The sequence below is a fragment of the Heterodontus francisci genome, chromosome 7 (genome assembly GCF_036365525.1).
Source record: "Heterodontus francisci isolate sHetFra1 chromosome 7, sHetFra1.hap1, whole genome shotgun sequence".
In the NCBI taxonomy this organism is placed as follows: Eukaryota; Metazoa; Chordata; class Chondrichthyes; order Heterodontiformes; family Heterodontidae; genus Heterodontus; species Heterodontus francisci.
Genome location: NC_090377.1, coordinates 129,783,570 through 129,809,828, shown reverse-complemented (window position 1 = coordinate 129,809,828; position 26,259 = coordinate 129,783,570). Strand labels below are relative to the sequence as shown.

Below are 26,259 nucleotides of genomic sequence, written 5' to 3'. Positions count from 1 at the left end.
TTCCGTGACAGCAGTGTGTATTCAAACAGATGGCCCCTTGAAACTCGTGGGTTAGGAATTTGGGGGGGTGGGGGGTGGTGAGTCAGGGTTCCCTCCCCTGATTGTCCTCCGGCAAGTGCTGTCATGTGGTGTGAATGAGTGGACATCGGGTGAGCACTGATTCAGACGTGGCTGTTGACTCCACCTCCCCTCGCAGGGCAACAACATGCTGACACTCATTCGCCAGACTTCCACAGGCAGGTTGCCACTTGGGCCATGTACCCAGGGAACCTCAGGCAGGAGCTATTGCCTTCAGGAAAAGGGCAGAGGGGCGAAAGCTAGCAGAGAATGGGAAGTGATTCGGTCGAGTGGAAGGGAGTGTGATTGGTAAGTGCTTTAAAAAGAAGAAAAGACTTGCATTTATGTAGCATCTTTCAGAACCTCAGGACATTCCAAAGCACTTTACAGCCAATGCAGTACTTCTGAAGTGTTGTTACTGTTGTAATGCAGGAATATAGTGCTTTTAAATTCTCTTTGTATATCAGGCACTTGTTAATCTGTTTAGACTGTACTATGTGTAACAATATCGCATGCAGGGTACAGGAACTGGCATAATTCTACACGTGGGGTGCATTTTACCAGCTCGCTGCAGATGATGGGGCACACGCGCAAGATTTACTCCGTGGAGCCGCCACGATATTTGGCAGCGGGCTGGCCGACGGGAGCAGGTAGGTCATTAATTCATTAATTTAACACATCAGTAACCATATCCATACTTCATTGAGATTTCAGATGCACTTCCATTAGCTGTCTTCCATGGACTGGTGTCACTGCCGGGAGAATAGTTCTACTTTTATCGATGTCATACTCTCTCCCTGAACCAACTGGTTGGACAGTTGTTTGGCATCCGGCTCTGAAAAGCTGTCATTCAACGAGGCTTTTGTAAGGATCATTAATAGACACATCTAGACATTTTAATTTGGAGGTCCATCTAGTGAGGATAAAAAACAATCCTGACATCTGCTCTGTGCTTTCTCACTGAAGTGCTACAAATACACAGTAAGCAAAAACTACAAGCCTGCTCGTTATTAACCTGTATTCTCTCCTTCGCTCACCAAATGGCCCCAGCATTTCTACTTTGTCGCTTTGTGTCACATCCCTGTATCATTATTATTCCAGCTAGTTTCAGGGCACAGAAGGCGCAAATGGGTCCCCAAAATAGAATGTGAGGTGGCAACATTTTGCCATGAAATGTCACGTTTAGCAACTGACCACTTTTCTCCATGCCAAGCACACTAGCTTCGCAGGTCATGACAATGGCCAAGCACCAATTTTGCACCTGCCTTGTCATAATCCAAGCCAACACAGGCTAGGAAAAGTCAGTTCTTTGGCAATGCAATTGATCTATTTGTGTAATCCAAAACTCGAAATGTGTGGGGATGGGGTGGGGGGGGGGGGGGTGCGGTGGGTGGATCAGGGTGGTTGCAGGGGGGTGTGGAGCAGCAGGCGAGGTACAGTGGAGGGGAGGCATTTCTCCCGCTGCCTTTGCCGTTTATTTTTCAGGAGTTTAATTCTGCTTTCATTCTGCAAGACCAGATTTCCTCCACTCTTCACCAACAACGACAAGTTCCCTGGACTGTTTCCAATACAACTGGCGTGCTATCTATGCCCACTGACCCCTGGCACAACTTGAGAACCCATCGCGCTTGAATTAACTGGCCTCATTGGTTTTAAACAGCAACACTCTAATGGCATGAGGAATCTCATCTCTGCAGCTTTTTTCTTCACTCTAATCATTTTCTGAAACCCTGAAATGACCTTACATTTAAAGCACTCAGTCTCTAAATTTTCAGGGAGGTTTTCAGAGACAATAGGGCTGACTCTGACAGATAGTAGCACAGTTTCTTATCTCACACTTCTGCTGGTTCTCCATTGAATTCTTTTGCAGCATGAATGATATAAGCTGAAGACACTAAGCATTACATTGCACCCAATTTGATTGCATTTACTGCAGTGACTCCTGGTCTGACAATACCTCAACTTTTAAATTCTCATCCTTGTGTTCAAAACTCTCCATGACCTCTCCCCTCCCTATCTCTGTAACTTCTTCCAGCCCCATAAGCCTCTGAGAAAGCTACATTCCTCCAATTCTAGCCTCTGGGGCATCCTCGTTTTCCTTCACCCCACCATTGAGGCAGTGCCTTCAGCTACCATGGCCCCAAACTCCACAATTCCCCCCCTAAAGCCCGTCAGCCTCTCTATTTCTCTCTCCTCCTTTAAGATGCTCTTTAAACCTAACTATTTGGCCAAGCTTTTGATCACCTGTCCTAATCTCCTACGCAGCTCGGTGAAATGTCTTGGGATGTTTTACATTAAAGGCACTATATAAATGCAAATTGTTGTTACTTGTTGATGCCATCAGATGCCTGTTATTTACTGTCTGGTACCTGTCATCGGATACCTGCACTACAAGGGGAGATTACAGAAGTTGAGTTTGTTGATACGAAAGACATGGGAACACTGAGAGGAGCTCTTATTAAGACATTCAAGATCCTTAAGCCTATGAACCCTGAGAAAATGTATACTATGGTCCCAAGAACAATGAGACAGTTTGGGACGGAGCTCAGCAGATGGAAGGTGAATGAACAGGTCACACAGAACACAGAGGGTGGAGAATATTTGGAATGGGTCATTGTGGATTGGCTGCCCGTTATACTCATTTTTTGTTTACACAAACGGCCGATTTGCTATCACCTGTTTTATGCCCCTCCAGGAATTGTCGAAACGATTTGGACAGGTGTTTGGTGAGAACATCAATGGAATGATAGAGAGCTAGTTTTCTACTTTTGAACTTTGGAGCCAACTGGGTGGACTGAAGTGTCCTATTCCAGTCCTGTACACTGCCATGTTTACTTCTTATATCACTGTCCCTCTGGTGTGGTCTGTCGTTGAAAGTCACCTGCCAGAATCTTGATAATAATCGCAGAATATCAAAATGAGCACAGACTGCCAGAGTGCCTGGAAAGTCATAAATGTCCTCTGAAGGTTCCAAGCATGAGAAACAATCAATCGTTCAATATTTCTGATCTCTAAATATTTCAAAATGTTTGACTTCATTGAAAGTTCTTTTTTACCTTTGGTGATTCTGTGGGCACATCTTTGGAATGACGGACACAGGCTGAATTGGAGCAGTGGACAAACGCAACATGGGGACACTGTTAATTTAAACAGAGGGTTCTTTGAATATCATCACCAAAGGTAAAAGTGATCAACTTAAAAAATTGTCAAGGTGAACACTGATCTTAACATTAGTTAGCACTTGCAAGACAAAAATCAAAACAGCTCCTCTCTGAACTGAACCCAATTGTAATAATTACCTGATACAAACTAACGTAAACTGTCCCTTTCACTCACAGTGAGATGGTTAAAAGGTCTCTTAGATTCAGAAATGAAACAAAATAGCAAGTACACTGAAGTTCCTCAGTGATCTGTTTTGTTGACCTACACCAGTAATGTTCAAGAATATTTTAAAAATTAAACGAAAAATGTAATTTGTCCAGTGACTGAGGCACACTTTAGATAGTAATCACTTTGTAAGAGTGACTGAATCCTGTTACTCCAGTAAAATAAAAGCAAAATACTGCAGATGCTGAAAATCTAAAATAAAAACAGAAATGCTGGAAATACTCAGCAGGTCTAGCAGCATCTGTGGAGAAGGAAACAAAGTTAGACCTGAAACGTTAACTCTGTTTCTCTCTCCTGTTACTCCACTGTCCTGTCAACTTATTCTCCAATTACTCCAAAGTTCGGTCACCCCATTGTCCAATGACTTCACTGTCCAGTCATCCTATTGTTCATTTATTCCACACTCTAGTTACCCCACTGTCCAATTGCTTCATTGTCCTGTTACCCCATTATCCAATTACAGCTCAGTCCAGTCACCCCATTGTCCAAATACTCCACAGTCCAGTCATCCTTTTATCCAAATACTCCACAGTCCAGTCACCCCATTGTCCAAATACTCCACAGTCCAGTCATCCTATTATCCAAATACTCCACAGTCCAGTCACCCCATTGTCCAAATACTCCACAGTTCAGTCACCTCATTGTCCAGTCATCCCATGCTCCAGTCACTCCATTGTCCAGTCATCCCATTTTCCAGTCACCTCACTGTTCCAGGATCTACCTGTCCAGTCACTCCACTGTCTCATAGTCCCAAAGTTCCATTGGTCCACACACAGCTCAGCGACCCCTCACTGTACTGTTCCATTATCTCACTGCCCCATCAGCTCAATGTGTTGTCTCCAATTGTTCTTTCACTCTACCCTCCCATGGCCTCAGTGCCCTGTCTCCCCACAATCCCATCACTCCATTGCCCAATCATTCCATTGTCCAATCACTTTGCTGTCCTATCACGCTACTGTCCCATCACACCACTATCCGGTGATATCACTCTCCCATGGCGACTGTCGTGCATGGAGACACTGTCCCATTACCCCACTGCCCTACTGTTTCACTAACCTGAGAGATCGCTGTTAACATTAAAGATGGATAAAACAAAGTTTTAAAAGTTCCCAGGTCATCAGCTGCACTGTTTGGGAGCTCCCTAAAGTTAACTTTGTGCAATTCGCATTTGAGCAACAGTGTGTCAGCCTAACACCGGGATGTATTCTCCCACAATACTGAATTGAGTTGGCTTACTACCAGAGGTATACCACGCATTTTCTGCCAAAGTGAAGTGAAAATAACTTTGTGTTGATGCAAATTATGTAGTATGTGGGCTACAACAAGGGCTATACAAGAGTATTTAATGTATTTAAAGATCATTGACAACTGGCACTACTAGCAGCAGACAGTGTGCTAAAAGCTCATCCAGTGTGAATGAACTCTGTAGTTGTATAAAAAATTTCAATTGGTGAATGTTCCAGTGAGTTTTACAGGAGGTCTCCTGCTTTAATCAGTTCTACTGCACCATAAAACATGCTTCAACATTCATTACAATGTGATATTGTGCTGGGCAGAAGTAATTGCCTGAAGTGAAACTGCCAGTCCATTCATTTGCTAGTTCTGGCTGTCTACTTAAACTCTCCTGTCAAACTATATATTGTTGGTTCAAACATTTTATTGAAGAACTGTTAGGCCAGCATAGCACAAGAGAAAAACAAATCACATTTGCCGATCTTTCCTTTATTGTATTATCAGACTTTCCTTCCAATATCATCTGTAAATTATCAGACTTTTCTTCTAATACCTTCATCTAAGGGATGTGGGTTTGAACATTATTGGCATTCATTGGGTGAGCCATTCATTGTCAGATCTGGTTGGACCACGACTTTCTCTCCTCTGCCAAAACTATTCACTATTGCAGAATTATCCTGGAATGTAAAGATAACCCATGGAATCATAGACATTTGCAACACGGAAGGAAGCCATTTGGCCCATTGTGTGTGTGTGAGTTGGTCGACAAGTAGCCATACAGCCTCATCCCACTTTCCACCTCTTGGTCAATAGCCTTGTAGGCTACAGCACTTCAAGTGCATATCCATGTACTTTTTAAATGTTATGAGGGTTTCTGCCTCTGTTACTCTTTCAGGCAGCTCCAGATCCCTACCACCCTCTGGGTGAAAACATTTCACCACAAAATCTCCTTCCTCTTATCCTATATCTATGCTCCCTAGTTAAGGACATCTTAACCAAGGGGAACAGGGCCTTCCTATCCACTCTATCTAGACCCCTCATCATTTTATATACTTGAATTAGGTCTCCCCTCAGCCTCCTCTGTTCCAAAGAAAACAACCCTAGCCTATCCAATCTTTCCTCATATCTAAAATTCTCCAGTCCAGGCACCATCCCCATAAATCCCCTTTGTACCCTTTCTAGTGCAATCACATCTTCCCTATAGTGCAGTGACCAGAACTACAGGCAGTATTCCAGCTGTGGCCTAACTAGTGTTTTATACAGGTTCAGCATAACCGCCCAGCTCTTATATTCTATGCTATGACTAATAAAGGCAAGTATCCCGCATGCCTTCTTGACCACCTGATCTACCTGTCCAGTCACCTTCTGTGACTGTAGATCTGTGGACAAGCACTCCAAGGCACTTCTGTTCCCCTGCATTTCTCAATATCCTACCATTGATTGTGTATTCCCTTGTCTTTTCAGCTTTCCCCAAATGCATTACCTCACAGTTCTCTGGATTGAAATGAGAATGGAAAGTGCCGGAAATACTCAGCAGGTCTGGCAGCATCTGTGGCAAGAGAAACGGAGTTAACGTTTCAGGTCAGTGACCCTTCATCAGAACTGGCAAAAGTTAGAAATGTAACAGCCTTTGACCAAGTGAGAGGGGGTTGAGGGAAGTAGAACAAGAAGGAAGGACTGTGATAGGATGGAGGGAGGAGAGGTTAAATGGCGGATGTCATGCAACAGAATGCAAATGGAGTGTTAAATAGTTGTAGCAAAAGACAAAGCATGAGTCCAGAAAGAGCGCTGATGGCAGAATAATGAACAGCTCTGTATGAAAGCAAAAACATGAAAAATAAGTTTAAGACTAACTCATGGTTAAATAAAAGTAATTAAATTTAAAAATATATAAAAATAAATAAATCAATAACAATAAAAATAATAAACAAACAAAAAATAATGGGGCTCATGGTCTGAAATTATTGAATTATTGCACAGTTGGAAAATGAGGTGCTGTCCCTCGAGCTTGCGTTGACGTTCACTGGAACACTGCAGCAGGCCGAGGACAGAAATGTGGGCATGAGAGGAGGGTGGAGAATTAAAATGGCAAGCAACCGGAAGCTCGGGATCATGCTTGCGGACCGAGCGGAGATGTTCTGCAAAGCGGTCACCCAATCTGCATTTGGAGACTGCATTGTGCGCAGCCAATACAGTATACTATATATATGGGCCCTTTACATGATTTTGGACTCAATATTGAGTTCAATAATTTCAGACCATGAGCCCCATTATTTTTTGTTTATTTTTATTGATTTATTTATGTATATATATGTTTTTTAAAATTGTATTTATTTATTAACCATGTGCTAGTCTTAGTCATTTGTTCTACTTTCCCCAACCCCCTCTCACTTGGTCAAAGACTGGTACATTTCTAACTTTTGCCAGTTCTGATGAAGGGTTGCAGACCTGAAACATTAACTCTTATTCTCTTTCCACAGATGCTGCCAGACCTATGGAGTATTTCCGGCTCTTTCTGTTCTCATTTCACAGTTCCAGCATCCACAGTATTTTGCTCTCTGGATTGAACTCCATTTGCCACTGTTCAGTCTACCCCGACTAGTCCATTGATATGTTGCTGCAGTCTACAGCTTTCTTTTTATTGTTAACCACACCGCCAATTTTTTGTATTGTCTGCAAACTTCTTAATCATACCCCCTACTTTCAAGTCCAATTCATTGATATATACCACAAAAGTCAAGGGAATTATTACTGAGCTCTGCAGAATCACTCGGGAACAGCCTTCCATCACAAAACATCCATTGACCATTACACTTTGCTTCCTGCCTCTGAGCCAATTTTGGATCCAACTTGTCACTTTGCCTTGGATTGCATGGACTTTTATTTTCGTGACAAGTCTGCTATGTGAGACCTTATCAAAAGCCTCGCTAAAATCCATGTAGATTACATCAAATGCACTATCCTCATCGACCCTCCTTGTTACCACCTCAAAAAACTCAACCATATTAGTCAGACATGATCTTCCCTTAACAAATCTGTGCTGACTGTCTTTGATTAACCCATGTCCCCCGGCTTTTCTTTACAACAAACGGTTTTCATAAATCCCTATCCCCTGCCTCACCTCCAACAAGTGCAAGGAGTTCATGGGCTACTTTGATACTAATATCGAGACCCTAAATTCGGCTGTGTCTGCCAGCTCATCGGATCAAACTTCCCATAAGGAACCCCACTGCTGTAGCCCAGAACTCGCATTTTTCTCCAGTTTTTCTCCTATCTCACCTCATCCCCTCTCCACGCTCCTCGCAAGACCCACCTCCTGCTTCTTTAACCCTATTCTTACCAAACTACTGACCACCCAACTTCCCTTCCTGAGCCCCATTGTAGCTGGTATTGTTAGTAGTCCTTAGGTGCTGTCCTTCATCCCTTCATAAATGCTGTCATCAAACCCCTCCTCAAAAAACACAACTTTGAGCTCTTTCTCCTTCCAAATTACTGTCCCATCTCCAATCTCCTTTGCCTCGAATTCCTTGTTCTATAACTTCCCTTCCTCCTCGTTCCACACCTTCACTCCAGCCCTGCCCCTGTGCCCTGTACTATTTCAGGCTTGGAGCAGGAGGCCAGACCTCCTTCTTCAGAAACTTCTAGCAAAATTCTACAATAGCTGTTCGGAGATCCGTGAGTTGACAAAGGATGACCTGCCAATTTGATCATTCTTGCCTCATTGTGATTTGCTTTGTCTCCACTCAGCAAGTTATGTGGCAGGTCAGCAGGCAAGAGGGGGATCTCAAGGTGAGGGACAACCCACCTGTGTGTCACTGTGGAACAGTTCCCAGTGCAATGGATTCATCCATTAGTTCCTACAAATAATAAAGAAAGAGTAACTCTTACTGATTCTGAATGGTTTCTTCAGATACCTCTTATTGACTTGAGTTTATCTGGTACAGGATGTTCAATACTTACTCCTGACATGGGAGTGTAGGCAGGAGGAGGGCTGTGTCCTGTTTGGCTCTGGTGGGAAGAATGGAATGATGATTACATGAGTGGCTACATGAATGATACAATGGATGCAATGAACGAAAATGAACATCAAAGAAAGAAAAAATGCAATGACTCTGCAAAATGGAACTATGAAATTCAATGCACTCACCAAGTTAATGAAATGAACAACATGATATTTTAGTTACGTCTAAGTTGCTCTGGAGGTGATGGCTGTCAATACTCATTTTACATATTTTGAATTTGAGATTCACCAAATCTCACTTTCAACTAATATACAACTGTGGACCAATTCCTCACTCAGATTTTTTTTTTTCGCAGACATCTCCCTGCAATCCTTCTCTGTAGTTGTGATGTGGCTCCACCAACAAGCCTCCATTCTCTTGACTTCTGACCATTCTTCAGGCAGGAGTGCAATCAGTGAAGGGGACACTGCAGTCAAACCAAATGCTGTAAGTTTCCAACATCTACAGACATATGCACACGCACAGGTGCAGTCACACATATACACACACACACACACAAACACACAAACACACACGCGCACATGTATGCACACACACGTACACATGTGGGCCACATGCATGCACTCACAAACATATATGGGCGCACTCACACGTGCACATATATGCGCACACACTTGTGCACACATACATCCTCTCACACAAGTGCACACTGCTTCCAGCAAGAGCCACTTAATAATGAGCTGGAGTTAGACCACTCACTGATTTGCCTCTTTCTATTCAAGGACAGCTGAAAGTAGCAGTCTCAAGGGACACCCCAAGTATTGACCCTGGGACCTCCCCGGTCTGTTTGATCCAGCATTGCATCATCTGTTGCATTCAACCTCTCAGACATTGGGGCAGTGTCTCATTCATATATCTCATTAGTCAATCATAATAGTTTATGGCAAGGCATGGTATGAGTTGGTTCCCAACCACATTTACAATCAGTGCCACATTACTTGTGTCACTCACTAATACAATGCTTTTCTCATTAATGCAGACATTTCTCTTCCTGCTGTAATAAATGAGCAATTATTGTGCCAGTTGTCTCACCTCCTCTTGCTACTCACTGAATATGTTATTTCCTTGCTGGGAGTAGGTTCTATGGGTGCCTGCCACCTCCAGTGCCTTCTCAAAGTAGTCCTTCTTAATGACGGTCAAGAGGCTATTCAACCACTGGGGCCTCACAGCTGAGTCTTAGGTCCACACACATGCACCTCCACCAAATATTGTTAGATACTGATCAGGGAACCCTGGCTAATGTTTGCCATACTGTGACTAATTGTAACACCCTACTCCTACCCTGGATGACATCAGTTAGCTCAACACAGATCAGGAATCAAATCCGCCAGTTTGCTGGTCTGTAAGGCTCAGTTAGTCACTGGACAAAGTGGCTGGGCCTTCAAAGGACCAACATCAGGGTATTTAGTTGATATCTGCAGCAGAAATCTTTTAAACGTTTTCTATGTTTCACAAAATTTGATTATTACAGATTCAGTGAACTTGACTCTCCTTTCCCAAATTCTGTGCCGCACTTTTGGAGGTGCTGGCTTTTGAATGAGACATTAAACCAAGACCTCATCTGCCCTCTCGGATGAATGTGAAGGATCCCACTATTCGTAGAAGAGCAGAAGAATTCTCCCCAGTGTCCTGCCCAATATTTACTTCCCAACCAACATCACTAAAAAAAACCAGATGATCTGGTCATTTATCTTGTTCCTTTTTTTGGTGAGTCTTACTGTGTGCAAATTGGCCGCCACTTTTCCTACATTTCAAAAGTACTTCATTGACTGCAAAGTGCTTTGGGACATCCTGAGGTTGTGAAAGGATCTGTATAGATCCTTTGAATTCTTTTCTTTCGATGGCTTGATGTCTTACTCTGTGAAGCACCTTGGGACATTTCCGACGTTACTGATAGTACCCAAAGTAAGTTGCTGTTGATGGGCTGGAGTGCACGAGTCCTATTCTTTACACTGTACCTCAGCTTGAAGCTCTCACCCTGAGCAACAGCCCTCGCTGTTAATTCTCGGGCTCTCAAGGTGATACAGCTGCATCAATCCCAATCCCAATCCCAATGGTCTTTGTGCTCATGTCCACCGGGAATTAGATTGAACAGCGATGTGCAGAAGTGACAGGCTGGCCTTTTCACACATCATGCCATCCCCACCCTGCAATCATGCTTTTTATAGGGAAAAAGAAGCAAATTGAGAAAAGTCTACAGGCTTTCTTGATCCATTACAGGTTACATTAAATGGTGCAGATGTACCACAGCATTATATATTCAGGGAGGCTCCTTGGTAGTGAGGGAATTAGAGTGGGCTAAAGGCAGATTAATGACATTGTCACATACAGGAACTTGGGTGAGTGCCAAAGAACCCTGACAACAAGAGGCTTCACTGACTCTCATTAGAATGAGGTACTCCAGCTGCCACAAAAACTACTTTGATGGCCATCATCAGCCTGAATGGAGTAAATATGGCAACCCTTTCATTATAGTATCTTACAGCACAGAGGAGGCCATTTGTCCCATTGGGCTTATGGCAGCTCTTTGAAAGAGCTATTCAATTAGTCCCATTCCCATATTCTTTCCTCATAGCCCCCAAGATTTCTCCTCTTCACATGTTATCCAATTCCCTTTTGAACCGTACTATTGAATCTACTTCAACCACCCTTTCTGGCATTGCATTCCAGATCATAACAAGTCGCTGCATAAAAAAAATTCTCTCAATTTCCCCCCTGGATTTATTTGTCAATTATCTTGAATCTGCGTCTTCTGGTTACTGACTCTCCTGCTTATGTTCCCTTAAGTGAGTAAAAATATGAGCACAAGTTTCCATGGCATTTAAAGTGAAGTGGAAGCCAAATTGAAGGGGCATATTTAAGATGAATATCCGATCAATTAAAATACATCAATAATTTATCTAAATGGGGAGGCAAAGAGAAAGGGGCAAATAGAGAGAGGGAGAAGGGTGTGAGAAAGAGAGACAGAAAGAAAGTGAGACAGGGATAAGGGGAGAGGGAAGGAGAGTTGGGGAGAAGAGAAATGGAAAAGCACAGGAGAGAGTGGAAATAAGTGAGGAATGCTAAGAGGCAGGAGAAAGAGGGAGGGCAAGAGAAAATAAATGAGGGACGGACAAAGAGAGAGAAGGGAAAGAGAGTGATCGAAAGTAAGAGGAAACACAATTAAGCTAGGAGCTGTTATGGAATTCCATTCTGGCACCCTGTTTGTTGTGGCAGAGGTCAAATTAATGCTGAATACTGTCACTTTGTAAAGCACAGGATCCAAATCAGCACTGCTGCAAACTGGACTGAAAGGCTGGCCTCAATTTAAAAAGCCAATGAAACGTTAGACTTCATCTCAAGAAGGCAGGAATACAAAGGGGTGGATGTTATGCATTCAGCTCTGGGCACTACACAGAATCACAGAATTGTCACAGTGCAGAGGGAGGCTATTCGGCCATTTGTGTCCACACCGGCTCTCCGAATGAGCAATTCACTTAGTTCCATTCCCCCGCCTTCTCCTCCTAACCCTGCACATTCTTCCTTTTCATATAACAGTCTAATTCCCTTTTGAATGCTTTGATTGAACCTGCCTCCACCACACTCTCAGGCAGCGCATTCCAGCCCTTAACCACTCACTGCCTGAATAAGTTTTTCCTCATGTCGCTTTTGCTTCTCTTATCCATTACTTTAAATCTGTGTCCTCTCATTCTCAATCCTTTCACGAGTGGGAACAGTTTCTCCCTACCTACTCTGTCCAGACCCCTCATGATTTTGAATACCTCCTTCAACTCACCTCTCAGCCTTCTCCAAGGAAAACTGTCCTCTCCTCCAATCTATCTTCATAACTGAAGTTCCTCATCCCTGGAACCATTCTCATGAATCTTTTCTGGATTCTCTCCAATGCCCTCACATCTTTCCTAAAGTGCGGTGCCCAGAACTGGACGCAATACTCCAACTGAGGCCAAACTAGTGTCTTATATAAGTTCAACATAACTTCCTTGCTCTTGTACTCTATGCCCCTTAATAAAGCTTAGGATACTGTATGCTTTATTAACTGCTCTGTCAACCTGTCCTGCCACCGTCAATGACTTATGCACATATACATCCAGGTCCCTCAGCTCCTGCACCCCCTTTAGAATTGTACCCTTTATTTTATATTGTCTCTCCATGTTCTTCCTACCAAAATGAATCACTTCACATTTCTCTGCATTGAACTTCATCTGCCACTTGTCCACCCATTCCACCAACCTGTCTATGTCCTTTTGCAGTTCTACACTATCCACCTCACAGTTCACAATGCTTCCAAGTTTCGTATCACCTGCAAACTTTGAAATTGTGCCCTGTGCCCCAATGTCTAGGTCATTAATATATATCAGGAAAAGCAAGGGTCCCAACACTGACCCTTGGGGAACTCCACTATGAACCTTCCTCCAGCCTGAAAAACATCCATTAACCACTACTCTTTGTTTCCTGTCACTCAGCCAATTACGTATCCATGTTGCTACTGTCCCATTTATTCCATGAGCTATAACTTTGCTCACAAGTCTGTTATGTGGCATTGTATCAAACGCCTTTTGAAAGTCCATGTACGCCACATCAACTACATTGCCCTCATCAATCCTCTCTGTTACCTCCTCAAAAACTCTAGCAAGTTAGTTAAACATGATTTTCCCTTAAGAAATCCATGCTGGCTTTCTTCAATTAACCCACATTTGTCCATGTGACTATGAATTTTGACTCAAATTATTCTTTCTAGAGGTTTCCCTACCACCAAAGTTAAACTGACTGTCCTGTAGTTGCTGGACTTATCTTTACACCCTTTTTTGAACAAGGGGCATAATGTTTGCAATTCTCCAGTCCTTTGGCATTACCACTGAGTCCAAGGAAGACTGAAAAATTATGGCCAGTGCCTCTGCAATTTCCACCCTCACTTCCCTCTGTATCCTTGGATGCATCTCATCCAGTCCTGGTGCTTTATCCACTTTAAGTGCAGACACCCTATCTAATATGTCCTCCTTATCAATTTTAAACCCTTCTAGTGTCTGAATTTTTTCTTATTCATTCATTGCCCATCCCTAATTGCCCTTGAGAAGGTGGTGGTGAGCTGCCTTCTTGAACCGCTGCAGTCCATTTGGAGTAGGTATACCCACAGTGCTGTTAGGAAGGGAGTTCCAGGATTTTGACCCAGTGACAGTGAAGGAATGGCGATATAGTTCCAAGTCAGGATGGTATGTGACTTGGAGGGGAACTTGCAGGTGGTGGTGTTCCCATGCAGTTGCTGCCCTTGTCCTTCTAGTTGGTAGAGGTCGCGGGTTTGGAAGGTGCTGTCTAAGGAGCCTTGGTGCATTGCTGCAGTGCATCTTGTAGATGGTACACACTGCTGCCACTGTGCGTCGGTGGTGGAGGGAGTGAATGTTTGTAGATGGGGTGCCAATCAAGCGGGCTGCTTTGTCCTCGATGGTGTTGAGCTTCTTGAGTGTTGTTGGAGCTTCACCCATCCAGGCAAGTGGACAGTATTCCATCACACTCCTGACTTGTGCCTTGTAGATGGTGGACAGGCTTTGGGGAGTCAGGAGGTGAGTTACTCGCCTCAGGATTCCTAGTCTCTGACCTGCTCTTGTAGCCACGGTATTTATATGGCTACTCCAGTTCAGTTTCTGGTCAATGGTAGCCCCTAGGATGTTGATTGTGGGGGATTCAGCGATGGTAATGCCGTTGAATGTCAAGGGGAGATGGTTAGATTCTCTCTTGTTGGAGATGGTCATTGCCTGGCACTTGTGTGGCGCGAATGTTACTTGCCACTTATCAGCCCATGTCTGGATATTATCCAGGTCTTGCTGCATTTCTACACTGACTGCTTCAGTATCTGAGGAGTCACGAATGGTGCTGAACATTGTGCAATCATCAGCGAACATCCCCACTTCTGACCTTATGATTGAAGGTAGGTCATTGATGAAGCAGCTGAAGATGGTTGGGCCTAGGACACTACCCTGAGGAACTCCTGCAGTGTTGTCCTGGTGCTCAGATGATTGACCTCCAACAACCACAACCATCTTCCTTTGCGCTAGGTATGACTCCAGCCAGCGAAGGGTTTACCCCCTGATTCCCATTGACCTCAGTTTTGCTAGGGCTCCTTGATGCCATACTCGGTCAAATGCTGCCTTGATGTCAAGGGCAGTCACTCTCACCTCACCTCTTGAGTTCAGCTCTTTTGTCCATGTTTGAACCAAGGCTGTTTCACTATTGAAAGGTGAAAGGCTCTTTCACCATTGCCTGGGTTGCATCTTCTTCCTTGGTAAAGACAGGTGCAAAGTATTCATTTAATACCTCAGCTATGCCCTCTGCCTACATGTGTAAATTCCCTTTATGGCCCCTAATCAGTCCAACTACTCCTTTTACCAGCCTGCTACAGTCAGTCTTTTTCCTCTGCTTGTTTGACCACAACAGGTTTAATTCTTTTTTAAAGTGGACGTACTGGCCAATTCAGTCGGTGTTTGATTACTTACTTGCTATGATCCTAACAAGAACAAACTGGACAGTTTAACAAAGAAAGTTTAACAAAACTTTATTGTACTTAAAACAAACTAAGTAAAATAATAAACTACGCGCCAACTTTCACATGCACTCACCCACTAAAGGTTCACACACACACTAATAGGTTACAGAGTGGGGAACGGTAGATTGGTAAAGTTAGAGTCCATAGAAAAAGGGGTATACAGTCTGGGGAGTTTGGTGATTCAGCTGGCTTCTAGCTGAATTCAGTGGTCCTGAAGCTTTTGGTTTGAAGAGGTAGGTGACTGGTTTGGTGGGTCTCTTGGAGACAGCAATGCAGATGATTTTGTCCAAAGGGGTTTCTGATTGTAGCTGAAGTATGCAGAGTTGGTAAGTCAACAGGCAGGGTATGAAGGGTGCAAGCTGGAATGGAGAGAGAGAGGGACCCCCACTTGGTACTGTACATGTCAGAGTCCAGATGTTTCTCCCTTGCTGCTGCAGAGAAACACCAGCTTAAAAACCACAGGGGTGAGGTGGGGGCTGGCGGGGGGGGGGGGGGGGGGGGCAGGGGGGGGGCTTGTCACATGACAATCACCCAGTGATTCAAACATAGTGGATCGCAGTGTATTTTTTCTTGCTAAAAAGAACAGGCAGTTCCCTTAAACTTCCTGGGTCTTGGTTCTTGCTGGGATGAGCAGCCATGTCTCCACATCCCAGGCCTTGCAATGTAGGATACAGTGTTGCAAATTAGGTGGCCATCTTAAGCTGCTCGCATACTCATCTTTTATCTGTTCCTTTTAAAAATTTCTTTAAAAAGAATAAATTCAGATCTCCAGTCAGTGGGTTAAAGAAGATGATCATTCAACAAAGCATGCTGGCGTGACACCTCCCCACCATGCGAAATGACACCTCAGGAAGGATATACTGGCCTTGGAGGGGATGCAGTGCAGATTCTTAAGTCTGATGCCAGGACTAAAATGGTTAAATTAAGAGGACAGGTTGCATGGACTAAGCTTGTATCCCGTATTATTGAAGATTAAGGGCTGATCTGTTCGAGGTGTTTAAGATCAGTAAAGGAGTTGGCTGGGTAGATAGAGAGAAACTATTTCCTCTGGTGGAAGATTCCAGACCAAGGGGATATCATCTTAAAATTAGAGTTAGGCTGTTCAGGGCTGATTTCAGGAAGCACTTCTTCACACAAAGGGTTGTGGAAATCTGGAACTCGCTCCAAGCAGTTGTTGAGGCAGGGTAGGGGGATGGGGGGAGGTGGGGGTCAATTGAAAATTTCAAAACTGAGATGAGTGCAATTTGTTAGGCAAGGGTTTTAAGGGATATGGAACCAAGGTGGGTAGATAGAGTTAAGATTCAGACCCAACTATCAGCTGAGTGAATGGTGGAACAGGCTCAAGGGGCTGAATGGCCTCCTCCTGTTCTTCTGTTCCTAGCTTGCATACAGTTTGTGAAAGAGCTGTGACCTTTGGGGCAGACTGTCCACTGTACTAATCCTGATGTGCATATCGTGAAGTTCGGCACTCTCAGCCTACAGCCTTCCATCCATTACAGGACTGGGATTGTGCAGCTTTGTCATAGGCACTCCTGGTTACTCCATTGATGCCTGTATCCTAACTCGTACCAAGTCCTGCTCACCTGTCACTCCTGTACTTGGCTGATCAATATTGGTTCCCAGTTTAGCAACGCCTCAATTTAAAAATACTCATCCTTGTTTTCAAATCCCTCCGTGGCCTCGCCCCTCCCTATTTTTGTAACCTCTTCCAGCCCCACAGCCCTCCGAGATCTCTGCACTCTTCCAACTTTGGTCTCTTGTGCATCCCCAGTTTTCTTTGCTTCACCATTGGTGGCCAGGCCTTCAGCCGGCTGGGCCCTAAGCTCTGGGGTTCCCTCTCTAACCTTTGACGTTGATGGTGGAGTCACTGTAGTAGCTATGATGGGAATTAATCCACTGAAACTGCATCGGGGAGTGGGACTAACTGTATAGCTCTTTCAATGAGTCAACATCTGCTTCATGGGCCGAGTTGTCTCCTTTTGTGCTGCATGATTCAATGAGATGACCGCAATTTCACCAAGTAGTGCGTCCGCAGCCCACAGTACAGCACATCACCCAGGTTATAAAGGGTGAATAAAAATTCTGTGAACAAATCAGGAAGTAGTGGGCTTTTTAAAATGTTGGAAAATGAACAAGGAAAAACTGAGGGAAGAATCAGCTGTAGCTCAGTGGCAGCACTGGGTTCGAAGATCATGGATTCAAGTCCATTCCAGAAGCTTAAGCAGAAGATCTAGGCTGACAGTTCACAGCAGTACTGAGGGAATGCTACATTGTCTGAGATATTGTCTTTTGGATAAAACATTAAACTGAGGCCCTGTGTGCTCTCTCAGTTGTATGCAAAAGATTATGTGACCTGGCTCATATTTATCCCTCAACCAACATCACTAAAACAGATTACCTGGTCATTATCACATTATTGTTTACAGGACCCTACTGTGTGCAAATTGGCTGCCATATTTCCTACATTACAGCAGTGACAATATTTAATTGGCTGTAAAGCACTTTGGGACGTCCTGAGGTCATGAAATGTGCTGCATAAATACAAGTCTTTCATTCTTTCAGACAGGGTGATGGTACGATTAAATGTTATACCAATACAGTCAGGATGTCAGGAGCAGGAAGAGTGTATAGGACAGGAGATTTGCATAAAATTTTAACAAAATGTGAAATAAAATAAAACACGCAATTAAAGTGATGACTACTGTAAGTTTTAAAGACAGGGAATGTTACATCACCCATCTCAATCCCTGACCCTATTAAAACGCACATTAAAATATGGTAGGAAATTAGACATCGAACTACATCCGAATGCAGTGTGAGCCGTGTAGTTGGAAGACTGTAATTATCATCCTGCCAATCTGCAGGGATAATTGGCTTGTACCCTCTGCGGTGAAGACGTGCCCCTTCAATATAAGAGGCTCAGTTTGATGCTCAAGAAATAGAGGATTTCAGGCTGTGTGGGAACTGCTGCCAATAAGACAGTCCAGCAACATCACAATTGTTCCCATTCTACAGGGGGGATGCTATGCTTGGAGTGGCTTCCTTATCCCAGACACTCCAGTCATTTCCCATCAGCAGGCTCCAGCAGAATACCAATTTGAACATGGGCAAAGGGCAGCCCTGAAGAAATCATGTCACGGGGCAAGATCAATCTCTTTCTTTTCTCATTTTCCCTTTTCAACCTTCAAGCATACAGAAGGTAAAGGCTCGTCTCAGGAACTGGGCACAAACACAGACAGATCCAGGGAGTATTGAACTATCTTTCACTCGGCATGGGAGTTGGATGTTCTGACTGGTGAAGTTCACTCCCGAATATTTAACTTGCTTCTACATTCCCACAAGTGTTAATCAAATTACAACAGACAGACTAACACCTGTATAAAAGTAACAACAACTTGCATTTATATCGTCCCTTGTTGCTTCTATCATGAAAACCCTATAGGTCAAATGGGAAATATTAATTTCATTGGTTGGAACCTTACATTAGACTTTTTATGGAAAAATCCTACAAGTTAACTTTTTTAAAAAACTGGCAGCCAGGAAGGCCACTGCAATTTACATTTGGAACACCAGGAGATTAAACTGGAGACAAAACATCTAACCAAGCTTAGCCGGAACAATGGGTTGCTGTCAGTGATTGAATTACCTAGAATAGCTTTATCAACACAGTCGTCAAGGCCATCTACACCCACTGACTTTGAAAGAGCCAACCCCCTCCATCTTGAGACATGTGGCGCCTTGAATCTCAGGGAAGATTCCAAAAAGAAACTCATTAAAAACAACGGGGTTTAATAGAGCCATGTGATTCTCTGCACAGCTCTGAAGAAACTATGAGCTTTGTCACACAGATAGCAGGCAGGCAGTAACTGAAAAGCCAGCAATGAAACAGGCCCTCTCTTTCTCTCTCCCCAGAAAATATCAGGAGAAGATCTGGCTGTGACTGGGATCCTCACCCCAAGCCTACAGACTGCTACAGCCAGCAACCAGGGGGAAGAGAAGCCACCACCTATTCTGCCTTCAGGACCCCTGAGCAAAGCAAGCCAACCACTGTGCACGTGGCCCACCGAGGACTTCCAGACGACAACTTCAGCTGAGGCCTATTGGACTTACATACTGTATTTAAATTCCATTTATTCCAGACTTTCATCCAACCACCAAATCTGTTTCCCTCTGTAATCTATTTGCGGGTGTGTGACTCGCATGAATGAGACGCGTATTTTTAGTATTTTAAATCGGGTTAGAGTGTTAAGTGTAATAAACTGACATCTTTCTTGTTTCTACTCAAGAAAACCTGTTTGATTGGTTGTTCTGCAATCACTTTAGAGGAACAAGAGCAGACACGCACTGAGATGGTAAGTTCAACCAATGTGTAAAAAAAACCGACAAACTGTGTTCGGTCAAACAAGAGAAGGGGTGAAAGGGGAGCCTGAGACCCTCTCTTCACCTGGTTATGACACTTCCTCCAACCCCATCTCCAACAACAAGTGTGAGGAGCTCAGGGACCTCTCCAAGCTCTTGTTGTCCATGTGACCCACCTTCTGCTCCCTCGACCCGATTTCCACTAAACTGCTGATCCCCAAATGTCCCTTCCTGGCTCCCATGTTAGCTGACATTGTAAATGGTTCTCCCTCTTCAAGTACTGTCCTTTTCACCTTCAAATCTGCTGTCATCACTCCCTCCTAAAAAAAAACAACCCTTGACCCTTCTGTCCTTGCAAACTACTGCCCCATCTCCAACCTCCCTTTCCTCTCTAAAGTCCTTGAATGTGTTGTTGCCATCCAAATCTATGCCCATCTTTCCAGAACCCATGTGTGAACCCCTACAATCAGGTTTCTGCCCCTGTCACAGGACCAAAAAGGCTCGAATCAAAGTCACAAATGACAACCTCTGTGACCGTGACAAAGGTAAACTATCCCTCCTCACCTTTGTCAACCTGTCTGCAGCTTCTGACATCATCATCCTTCAACGCCTCTCCACTGTCGTATAGCTGGGTGGAACTGTTCTCACCTGGTTCTATTTAGTCATAGCCACAGCATCACCTGCAAAGGCTTCTTTTCCTGTCCCCTGAGGATCTATCCTTAACTCCCTCCTTTCTCACTCAGTAAATCAGCATTGCTCCCCCCTCCACCCCCACAACCCCACCCTCAGGACCCTGTGTTACTGACTACTTATCATATATTTGCTAGTGCTAATCTAGCTCCCTCGCACTGTCATACAGTACCCCCTTGCCCCAGTGCCCTGTGTTACTGATTGTATATCTATTGATGTTAATCCATCTCTCTCGCACTGTGGGCTGAATTTTACCAAATCCCAGACTGTCCCACCGCCAGGACCAAAAGTGGGTGCTGAACCCATGCAGACAGATGGCGGCGCCTGAGCTGGTAATTTACTGGCGGTGGCCAATTAAGAGGTCACTGATAGGACTACCATCCAATTGAGGATGGAAGCTCACCTCTTACAGCTGCCAGCCCAATCAGAAGGCTGGCAGCCTTGGCAGCACCACCAATAGAGGTGGCTGCCGCTGAGGCTTGAGGGGAAAGAAGAGGGTGCCTCCATGTTGAGTCGCCCTCGAAGGCCAGGTAAGAAGTTTTCTTTCTGTGCCTGGGCCAGGCAGGCAGGCCCTGACAATCGGCGTGGTGAACCCTCCCACAGTGGCGTCAGAGCCGTGGGGCGGGGGGGTAGGCAGAATGGCCAGTGCCACTGGGGGGCCCCTCTGTGGGCCATGAAATGGTCAGAAAGAAGGCACCCCCCCCACCCCAAGGAAGCCGCTGAGAGGCTGCCACGGTTTACCTGACAGTCTCCACTTGCGGAAGTTGCCCGTCCTGATGCCAGGAAGATTCTGGTGGGGGTGGGAAGTGGCCGTTAATTGGCCAGTTGGTGGGCGGCCATGTCGCTGCTCTTCCTGCCGTTGACAATATCCCGTGAAAGCTGGCAGGTGTCGGGCTCCCCTCCCAATGCCTTCTGCCATCATTTTATGACCCCTGCCACCGCCCAGTCATTTCCACAGGACTGGTACAATTCAGCCCAGACAGTAAGCAGCCCAGAGAGTTAACCCCTCCACCCCCATCTCCACTGACTGTATCTCTAGTGATGTTATTCTGTCATTCTGTAACTCTTCCTCCCAGCACCCTGTGTTACTAACTGCAACTCCAATGATGTTAATCCAGCTTCCTCACACTGTCACTCAGAAAACCATCCCCCCAGCACCTTACGTTGGATTTTGATTACGGAGGCGGGAAACAGGAACCGGGTCTGGTTTTGGGTAGAAACACGCCTCCGTTGAGGAAATTGATTCAGATTCAGATTTTCAAATGGGTAAGGCCGTAATTGGTGTGGAGAAGGGTTTTCTGTCCACTAAGAGCCAGTGGGGCCGGGAATGGAGGTGGGTCAGATCAAGTGTGGGGCTCATGTGGACACCCCATGGCAGTCAACACTGAAACTGCTGGTTGTCCTGAGGCAGAGATCTGCCTTCCACAGCACCAGAGAGAAGTGAGATGCCACCGGGGAGCTGGAGGCCTGGCACTAACGGCAGGGCAGACCCTAACTTCATCGCTGCTGACCTGGATCTAATGCTGGAAGCCATAAGGGATAGAAGGGAGGTCTCGTCCTTGAGGGTGGCAGGAGAAGGCCACCTTGTCATGTTCAGTGTCATCCCCCTCATTTCCTCTTCCTCCTCCTCTCTTAACTCCTGCTCCTCCCTCGATCAGCTCGCTCTTTCCAGGAACTCAGTGTCCTCAAGGTTCACACCTTTCTGGAGGGCCATGTTATGGAGAGCACAGCAGACCACTGCAATGACCAAGACCCTTGCAGGAGGGTACTGGAGGGCACTGCCCGACCAGTCCAGGCACTGGAAGCCCAATGGCCCGCTCAATGGTTGTTCCAGTGAGCAGGTGGCTTTGGTTATGTCACCTCGATGCCTTTGTCTGGGGCCCCACTACAGGAGTCAGTAGCCATTTCATCAAGGGATTTCCTTTGTCTCCTTGGATCCATCCAAGCACTGTAGGTTGAAGTGAAGATCTGAGGCAGCCTGAACTGGCGGAGGATGAAGGAGTCTTGGTAGCTACCAGGAAAGCAAATGAACACAGGGAGGAAGCTCTTGTTGTGGTCACTGACCAGTTGAGGGAGTGGAAGCCCTTCCTGTTGATGGATCTCACTGAGTGACTTGATGGCCACATGGGTTCAATGATGCCCTACACCTCGGACGTTCCAGTGATGGAGGTGAAACCCAAAGCCCACCGTGCCTGTGCAGGCCCATCTGTGTCAAAGTGGATATAGTCCCCCGCCCTCCTGAATATGGCATCCAAAACCTGCCTGATGGTGTGATGAGCTGCCGACTGCGAGATGTTATCTAGGTCCATAGCTGCATCCCTGAAATGACCCGGTTGCACAGAAATACAGGGCGATGGTGTCCTTGACAGCTGCTGGTAAGGGACTGCCATGGGGGCCGTGAGGCGTTAGGGCATTGTGGATCAGAGCACACAGGACCGAGACTGGATAGGCACAGCCTCCCATGGCACTGGCACTCTGTCATTTGTGGGTAGCTGATGCTTGGGTGGTCGACCTGATGTCTTGGGTACTGCCTTGGTCCACTTGCAGCCCCTCCCCCACCCCGCTGTGCTGCCCTAGCCTCCTGCTGACCAGAAGGTCGCATCTGCTGAAGCTCATCCTGGCTGCTCTGTCTAATGTCAGAGTAGCCTGTTCCCATCTGGCCTCCCTCAGCTGGGCTTTGTACGTTCACCAGGCCTTCCCCTGCCAACTCCAGGTACCCAAGTGGTGCCAGCGGGCTTAAGCCCCTTTCTGGATTCCTGCCACTCACCACTGAGAAAAGTAAGTCTTCCAGCTCCGGGTAATGGCTACTCTCTGGCACCTTTGGAACGGCTGAGCTTTATTTTGTTCCTCGGCATTATTTTAATCAGCCCTTCCCATGGCTCTCATGGCCTCCCCCCTGCATTGTTCACGTCTCCTAAAACCTGCCGTGGTCCCGAGGGCATTCTCCCTGTTCCCTTCCTTTAAAAATTGTAAACTTCTGCTGATAGGCCTGTTAAAGAGCTCCTCAATGAACTCTAGAGGCACTTAATTGGAGGTGTGCAGGGTTGCTGTTTCCTCACTCCTGGCGTCCCTTTAGAAACGGCGTCGCGTTCCACAGATAGCGAGATTCAATGCCAACCTCCAAGAATGTGATCTTTAAATTGCATTCGCACCTGCTCCTGCTCCCAGCAGGCTTTAAAAATCCAGCACCTTGTATTCCTGACTATCTCTACCGATAACTCCTGTGAGCCAGCTTTCTACGTACCATCAGCTCTTATCTCGTTGAGAACTGAGACAGTATTCCCGATTGCTGTAAAGTAGCTGTTAAACCTGGAAGTGCAAACATTTATGAACTAGCACTTCTGAATCATGATATATTTTCCCTGTCACCATCGGCGCAAAATTAAAAATAAAAGCTTTCTGAGCGTGGAGTAACTAGGGGTTCGAGTGGTTTTCTACATTTTAACCACATTATTGCTGGACCTGTCACCATGGTGATGTTGAGCCTGCCAGGAAGCTGTTTACTACAGCCCCGACCAGTCTGCACAGCTCAATAATGCTGCCATCTGGCATCACCCTGGCTCCAAAGGCTGGTACAGCTGCCATGCCAAGTGGTACCATCACCAGCTAACAAGTTCACCTCACGGTGGCAGGAATTCCCTCGTGTAAGAAACGGAAAGTTACCCTTCCTCCTGTGGATGTGCAAAATCTGAAATGCTGTTAAACTAATGAAGAGGGTGAAATGAGAAACGACTTATGGCACAATTGAACCTTCAGTTTAAAAGCCGAAACGCTCTTTTACGTCGAGTTCAGGTATTGGATTATTCTAAATCTCAAGCCAGTGCTCAGTGTCACACATTACATGCTTGTTGTTTCCAACTTCGTCAATGAAAGAATAAGTCTTGCATTTATATAGCACCTTTTCACAACCCCAGGACAAAGTACTTTACCCCCCAATGAAATACATTTCAAGTGTAGTCACTGTTGTAATGTAGGAAACACAGCAGCCAATCTGCGCACAACAGATGGGGCCCCAGTTTAACATCTAACTCAAAAGATTGAATCGCTGGTAGCGTAGCACTCCCTCACTATTACACGGGAATGCTGACCTGAATTTTTTTAGCTCAAGTCTCTGAGGTGGAACTTGAACCTACACCTTCTGGCTTGGAAGTGAGACTACAACACCAACAGCACTGCAGCCAGAGTCAATAAGTAAAGCAACAGCGATGTTGATCAAAGCAGTTCACACTGCACTGGTGTCCGCCTTGAGTCCCACTCTGTCTTTTGGATGAGACATTAAGTCAAGGCCCTCTGTCAGGATTTCTGCACAAAATCAGGGCTGATGCTTTTAGTGCAGCACTGAGGAAGTGCTGCACTGTTGGAGGTGCCATCTTTTGAGTAAGGCGTTAAGCCAAGGGCTCGTCTGCCCTCTCAGGTGCATGAAAAAGATCCCTCAGCACTATTTGAAAAAGAACAGGGGTGCTCTCCCCGGTCCTGGCCAATATTTATTCCTTAACCAACAACATTAAAGCAGACTATCTGGTGATTATCACATTGCTGTTTGTGGGATCTTGCTGTGCACAAATTTGCAACAGTGAATTACTCTTCAAAAATGAATGTAATAGGTTATAAAACCCTTTGGACTGTTCTGAGATCAGGAAAGGCACGATAAAAATGCAAGCCCTTCTTTCCTCCTTCCAGTAAAGTCATGCTTGCCATATGTTTCATTATTTGAAAGCACTTTGCGATTGTTTCCGACTCATTCACAACCACCCATGTCCCGATCCACTGCAGAAAGTATAGACATCAGCTGAGGTATATTAAAGGTATGCTTCACTCACGGGAACTTGCATGGGCAGTCCCAATGGCTCCAAGTACTTGACAACACCCAAGGCTCATTCTCTCAGGCGTGAAGGGACTTGTGGCTCGTTTATTAGGAGACATTTCACCTTAACCGGTTCTACCCTGAAATGCCTACTTGACAATAACTTGGCTAAAAATGCAGTTCTGTTTGAAACTTTTGCTACAGGTAGTTAGTACTGTGCTGTCTAACTCCTAATTTTAAATGTGATGATAAAATTAAGGTGATGTGGAGAATTAATGGACTGTTTTTCATCTGCTATTCTCCAGATACAGGTGAAAGTGTTATTGTTTGATCCAGTTTATGATTGGATAACCACAGCAGGGGATTTAAAAGCAATTTGGAAAAGGGAAACTACTAGATAGGCAAGTAACAACAAAAAATTGGGGTGTCTGCAACCAGTAAATGCTGCATTTCACTTCCGTTGGAGCAAATGGACTGTACTTGATTTTAACAAACAGTTCTCCTTGACAACAGAAGCAACATTATTAGCACTCTGATTATTTGTATTAAAAGAGGAAATAAAAGGGGTAATGACACAGCACTCAGAACAGCAGCCACTGCGGTGAAACAAATCACTTTGAAGCTTTGGAGACATTTACACTGCTAAAAAACTCAATCATAAAATGTCAATTATACTCACTTTGCAGGCCTTTTCACTGAGATTGTGAAGGTAACACAGTGAGGTTGATTACACCCAGTGATTACTGCCTGCTGTGTTTTAGCTACAGCTCTGCCTCATTTTCTAAGATAAGTTGTTTTTCTAATTTTTGTTTTATTTCCACAGTCGAATTTTCTCTCCACAGCTTCAGATGGCATAGACTCACACTTGGGCGTACACACTGGCTAGCCCACAATGCCTCACCCAAGTTCATCATTTGCATGCCCACTGTGACTCAGTGGACAGCACTAGCGCCTCTGAGTTGGAAGGTCCTGGTTTCAAATCCCCACTCCAGAGATGTCAGTACATAATCCAGACATGGACTGTCAGAGGAGCCCATCTTTTGGATGGGATTCAAACCGAGGTCCTATCTTCTCAGCTGGATGTAAAAGATCCCTCGGCTTTTTGAGGATGGGCAGGGGAGTTCTCTCTGGCATCTTGGCCAATGATTGTCCCTCAACCAACATTGTTA

At 45.2% G+C, this 26,259-nt stretch overlaps 1 protein-coding gene across 3 annotated transcripts in view; it reads right to left on the bottom strand.

Moving 5' to 3' along the window:
* LOC137372320 (receptor tyrosine-protein kinase erbB-4-like) overlaps positions 1-26,259 on the bottom strand; it is a 1,059,900-nt gene that overhangs the window by 36,157 nt on the left and 997,484 nt on the right. Inside the window, exons 26-27 of one of the 3 annotated variants that reach the window (XM_068036154.1) lie at positions 8,638-8,685; positions 3,114-3,194 (exon numbers count right to left, since the gene is read on the bottom strand). The exons of 1 other annotated variant lie outside the window; for it this stretch is intronic. In XM_068036154.1, coding sequence (XP_067892255.1) covers positions 3,114-3,194; positions 8,638-8,685 — 129 coding nt within the window. The remainder of the gene's footprint in view (positions 1-3,113; positions 3,195-8,637; positions 8,686-26,259) is intronic. One more of the 3 variants, XM_068036155.1, reaches the window with a different exon arrangement.